General features: G+C 51.1%; 1 protein-coding gene across 1 annotated transcript in view; it reads right to left on the minus strand.

Moving 5' to 3' along the window:
- The window catches only part of FBXL17 (F-box and leucine rich repeat protein 17), a 517,327-nt gene extending 511,932 nt beyond the window's left edge, over window positions 1–5,395 (minus strand). Inside the window, exon 1 of the mRNA XM_052642856.1 lies at window positions 4,490–5,395. Coding sequence (XP_052498816.1) covers window positions 4,490–5,395 — 906 coding nt within the window. The remainder of the gene's footprint in view (window positions 1–4,489) is intronic.
- Window positions 5,396–6,000: the final 605 nt, after the last annotated feature.

Consider the following 6,000-nt stretch of genomic DNA (forward strand, 5'->3'; position numbering starts at 1 on the left):
GACGCATTCATGGTAAAGTGATTTTCTAATGGTGGTGATGGATTCTGGATCTCTTACCCGGTTGGCTTAGAAAAGAAATAGTCCGCTGACAGAGACCAAGGTATCTAAATATATAGCACACAAAGCCTCTGAAATTTAAATATAGATTCAAAATACCCAGTTACTCAAATAGCAACTACTTAAAAATGTTCCACTGCTGTCATTTGATAAAACTGTTATAGTGATTCTACTATATAAAAACCTAAACCTAACTGTCATATCAGTAGGCAAGATCGATTAAAGTTTTAAAGGCAACAGGTACCAAAGACTGAGGCTACCTTATCTGATCTAAAAAAATGCATTACCAGTTCAAGATCAAACGTAATGGGCTTAATTAAGTGTTCAATACCTAAGAAAATGATATCCCCATAGTTGAACTTTGAAGGGCCATTCCCTGCTTCTCAAAGTTCTTGTATTTAAAAACAATTCAACCCCAAAGACCCAATTATAAAATTAGCCTCTGACTCATAATGGTTAGAAGTTGACTGGTGTTAAGTTTCCACCTACCCTCCAATTAAGCAATTTCTTTCATAAAATCTCTGAGAGAAGGTTAATCAAGCCCTTTCACACCGTATGTTGAAAAGACCTCACGACCTGGAAACACTGAACTGAGTTCTAGCCCAGGGTCTCCCATTCACTATCTAAAATGCCCTGGGGTAAGCCATTTCACTTCTCCAGGCCTGCTTTTTTTCATGCATAAGGAGTAGGGAGTGATCAAATGACCTCAAAGGTCTCTTCCTGAAGTTACATAATTACAATTCCCAGTGAAGCTCACCATTTCAAGAAAGAATTCATTTTTACACAGCTCCCAGGAGAAGGGGGAGACAGAGGATGAGATGGTTGGATGGCATCACCAATTCCATGGACATGAGTTTGAGTAAACTCCAGGAGGTGGTGATGGACAGGGAGGCCTGGCATGCTGCAGTCCATGGGGTCACAGAGAGTTGGACACGACTGAGCGACGGAACTGAATATCACACTATATTGAAATAAATACAGTATGGCATAATAGTATGCGATACTACACAACTAAAAAGAATGAAGGAAACCATATACTAACAACAAAAAAACCTCCAATTCATACAGTTAATGAAAAAAATTGAACATGTACATTTTTATGCCATTTGTGGAAAAGGCTATGAAGTTTTACATAGGGCTTTCTACAATGAAGAAAATATTCTGGATATGCATAGACCAATACAGTAGCTACCAGCCACACATGACTACTGATCTCTGAAATACAGTTACTGTGACTGAGAAGCTCAATTTTAAATTTTACTTAATTTTAACTACTGTAAATTTAAATAGTAATCAGTTCAGTCAGTTCAGCCGCTCAGTCATGTCCAACTCTTTGGGACCCCAAGGACTGCTAGGCCTCCCTGTCCATCACCAACACCAAGAGTTTACTCAAACCCAGTGTCCATTGAGTCAATGCCGCCATCCAACCATCTCATCCTCTGTTGTCCCCTTCTCCTCCTGCCTTCAATCTTTCTCAGAATCAGGGTCGTTTCCAATGAGTCAGTTCTTCGCATCAGGTGGCCAAAGGATGGGAGTTTCAGCTTCAGCATCAGTCCTTCCAATAATATTCAGGACTGATTTCCTTTAGAATGGATGGTTGGATCTCCTTGCTGTCCAAGGGACTCTCATATTAATAGTAATATGTGACTAGAAACTACTGTACCCCACAATACAGGTCTAGAAAAAAAAAAAATCTAAACTGGTAGTGGTAGTTAGTGACCTCTGGAGAAAAAACTAGATGGAGGGTAGCGGTGAACCAAGGCAAACTTTTGCTATCCCCGCATTATGTGAACTTAAAGCAGGTAATACTCACTACTTAAATAAAAACAAAACTGAAAAAGACCTACTGATATTGAGTCAAAAATTTGACTGAAGCAGAGTAGAAAGAATTGAGTTTTTTCTCTTTTGCTTTTACCATACCTGGGAAAAAGTGAACAAGTATGGTAGTTTGAGTCAACTTCCCTAAAAACATCTTTAAATCATATCTCGTCACATCTTTCTCCCAAAATCTCTCCCCTCCACCTTCCCATTCTCTGTAACTATGGTAACTTCTGGTACAAAGGACTCAGCAGTACAATTTTAGAAGTTATGGCCCATTATCAGGGAAGTTGGGCATATTTTCTAATGGGGGTAATGGATTTCTGCCTCTATAAGCACAACCCGCTGGTACCGTTAAAAAAAAAAGTCATAGCTCCCTAAGTCTTCTCTTCTTCAAGCCATAAGAGCCAGAAACTCTTCACCATCCAAGGCTCTGTTGCGGCTCAAAACAACTCAGGATAGAAACACTTCTTGGAGACTTCCATTATTGGCATGGTGTATATTCACTCAGAGTCTCAACCCAGACTTCCTAAAACACCTGGTCATTTGCTCCTTCATCAATATTTACTGAGTGCTGTTAAATGCCAGGCACTGCACTTAGGGGAGGAGACAGAGCAATGAACAATATTTAAGTAGAAAGAGCCTCTGCCCTTCAAAGCTTGATCCCCAAAAGTTAACTGGGTTGCTAAACACTAAAAAACTCTAACTTCAATTCATTCTAGACAGTCCAACTCATGCTTATGCTGAATACCACGGGGACCATGAAAACCACACAGAGTAGCTCTATCCATGTTTCTAATACAAGTAATGGAAATCTACATAACGTGTGTAAATACTGCAACACAACAGGGGAAGTCCAATGAATAATTTCCCCAAATGTTCCTTAGAACAAGTTTTCGACAGTCCTTAGCAAAAATGTGGAAAAGAACAATGTTGTAAATAAACTGATTGTATTGGAACTCTCTTTATTATGAAATCATGTCCTTCCTCCTTTCTTTTCTTTTATTTTTGTTTTTGTATTAAAATGTCCTCTACCTCATGAAATAATGATACTTTAGGTAGAAAGTGGGAAGTATCTGCTTTTTACTTTGTTTTTAAACAGTCTTACTTACCAAATAACAGGACAGCAATCAAACCTCTATGCCAAATATTTGTTGATATTTCATTTGTCCATGTTGTCCACTAAGTTAAAAGATTCAAGAACATTCCCTCTGCCCTAAAATGCACAGCCTGAACATACAGAGGCAGTAATTACTCCTTCAAAAATACACCACTGAAAGGTAAACAACTTCAGTTCAGTCACTCAGTCGTGTCTGACTCTGTGACCCCATGAACCACAGCACGCCAGGCCTCCCTGTCCATCACCAACTCCCGGAGTTCACTCAGACTCAAGTCCATTGAGTCGGTGATGCCATCCAACCATCGCATCCTCTTGGACATGTGGAAAAGTTAAGCTTTCCCAGTTCTTTGCTATATTATTTACAAAAATATTAATATCACAGTAAAACAAATCCAAGCACACAGGATTATCAACATGCAAAGAGTCCAATCAAAGTATATTGTTCAGAATAAAAATTATAATTGATGACAGCTACTTCAGTAACAATAAAACTAGCCAAATTTTTATCTAGGTTTTTCTAGTCTTAAATATCATCCACAGTGATAAAGGGGGTTTATATTTATTAAGCTCCAGAAAGCTGCAGTGTGGGGGTGAGAGGAGAGAAAATAAACGGAAAAGAAACTTTTTAATACTAACTTACTACAAAGTATCACGTAATTAAGTTTATCACTGCTGCTGCTGCTTGACAAAACTGCAAATTTTACTTGGTAGCTGAAAGTGGGACCAGGTTTCCACGGGATATCTACCTCTTCCCCACTCACGTATCCCCCCAACAAAAAATACACTTGTCCTTACCGTCTGGTAATCTGTCTGCATTACCTAAGATAATAGAACATAGCATAAATAAAAGGGTTTTCAAGTCAGACAGGCCTAAACTCCGCAGATCTGTCTGTGTGTGACCTTGGGCAAGTCATTCCGCCCCTTGAAGCACCGCTGGCCTGTAAGCTCCACAGGAACACACACCACGTCGGCCTAACTTTCGACTGTAGGCACTTGCGCTGATACATCGGTTTCTTCTTGTGTAAAGATGTTAACAATATTTCTTTCACGGCGTCAGCTGAAGGATTCGGTGAGATATTATGTATATAAAGCTCTGGCACTATGCCTGATCATCGTGGTCAAGTGCTCGATAGATAAAAGGTAACTGTTTTTTGACATCAGCTAGCAGTTATCAAATCTGAAATTACTGTCTGAACACTTTCCAACACTAATATACAAGTCTTTACTCGGTTAAGTACAAACCGCTCAAGGGATTTAAAAAAAAAAATTTTTTTTTTCCACATAAAACCTACAATTTCTACAACAGTGGGCTTGGGACTCCCCTAGGTGAACCGGGATTACGCGCAGCAGACCCAAGCGATTAAAAGGACCTTCAGCGGACTCCAAGCCCCTGCACTTGAAATAACCGGGTGTCAGGGAGTCCCCCCCGCGGGGCGTGCAGCAGAGAGAACCCCCGAGCGGGCCCGGCGGGGGGCGGGGGGCACGCAGACCCACCTTAAGCAGGATGGAGGGCGGCAGCTGGTTGATGTCCGGGGCGTCGGGGGGCGGCTCCCTGTGGCAGTCGCACGGCGGATCGGGGCCCTCCGGACAGTCGGCGTCGCCGCACTCGTGCTGCGGCTGCCGGGCGACCGAGGGGGCGGCGCCCCCCGCTCGGACCGCGTCCCCGCCGGCCTCCGCGGGGGCCCCTCCCGGAGCGGCGGGGGAGCGCGGGGCGCGGAGCGGCGGCGGGGGGTGCTGCTCGGGGCCGCCGCCCGCAGGCCCGCCGCCGCCGCCGCCTCCGCCGCAGGCGCCCCCGCCGCAGCGGGGCTGCTTACAGGGGGTGCAGGCGGGGACCCCGGCCCCCTTCCGCTTGCACACCATCTCGGGGGGCGCGGGGGGCTCGGCCGGCGGCGCCCGGAAGAGCCGCGAGGCGGCGGGCGGCGCGGGCGGACGCACGGGCCCCGCGCGGGCCCACAGGAGGCTCCGGGCCGGCCGCTCCCGGGCGGCGGCGGCGGCCGGCCCCAGCTCCCCGCGGCCGGGGGCGGGCGGCGCGGCGACGGCGGCGGCGGCCGAGAGCAGAAGGCGGCGCGCGGCGTCCTCAGCGGCCAGGCCCGCGCGGCGCCGCGCCGGGGGCTGCGAGGAGGCGGCCGCGCCGTAGGCCCCGAGCGGCCGCGGCGACGACAGCGGCGGCTCCTCCTCCGGGCCGGCGGGGGCGGGCGCGCCGGGGCCGTGCACGACGAGGCAGAGCATGCAGGGCCCGCGGAAGAGGCAGTCTCGGCCCCGGGGCGCCGCCGCCGCCTTGGCCGGGGCCCCGCGGGGCCACCTGAGGAGAGGCCGGCGGCGGCGGCGCCACCAGCTGCCGCAGCGGGGCCGCTTCTGGCGCGGGCGGCGGCGCGGCTCCTTCGAGAGCAGGAGGCCCATAGGGGAGGCCCCGCGCAGGGGCCGGGTCAGGGCAGGCCGCGCGGGGGTCGGCCTCGGGCCCGCGGGCACACGCGGGCACACACACACACACGGGCACACACGCGGCGCTGGGGGGCTACATGCTCTGCCCCGGGACGCCGGGAGACCACGGCGGGGCGCGAGCTCTTGGGACGCGACGGAGGCCGGCGAGCCTGCTGACCGCGCGGCCGCTCGCAGCCTGGCCCGCCGCCTCAGTTGGTCAGGGCGGCGGCGGGGGAAGCGCGGGGCGCGCCTCAGACCACTTTAACGGCGGCTCTGCCGGCGGCGGCGCGCGCGCCCGCGGCACAGCTCGGCGCGCCGGGAGCGCGCGGCCGGAGCGGGAAGGGGGCGGGGCCGCGGCGGAGGCGCGCGCGGGGAGGCGAAACGGGAGCGCGCGGCCCGATCGGGAAGGGGCGGGGCCGCGGCGGAGGCGCGCGCGGGGAGGCGAAGCCGGAGCGCGCGGCCGGATCGGGGAGGGGACGGGGCCTCAGCGGCAGGGGGCCGGCTCGGGAGCGCGCGGCCCGCTCGGGAAGGGGGTGTGGCCGATCGGAAAGGGGGCGGGGCCTCGGCGGCGCGCGTGGCCGCTC

This window comes from Budorcas taxicolor, chromosome 7 (assembly GCF_023091745.1).
Source record: "Budorcas taxicolor isolate Tak-1 chromosome 7, Takin1.1, whole genome shotgun sequence".
Taxonomy (NCBI): Eukaryota; Metazoa; Chordata; class Mammalia; order Artiodactyla; family Bovidae; genus Budorcas; species Budorcas taxicolor.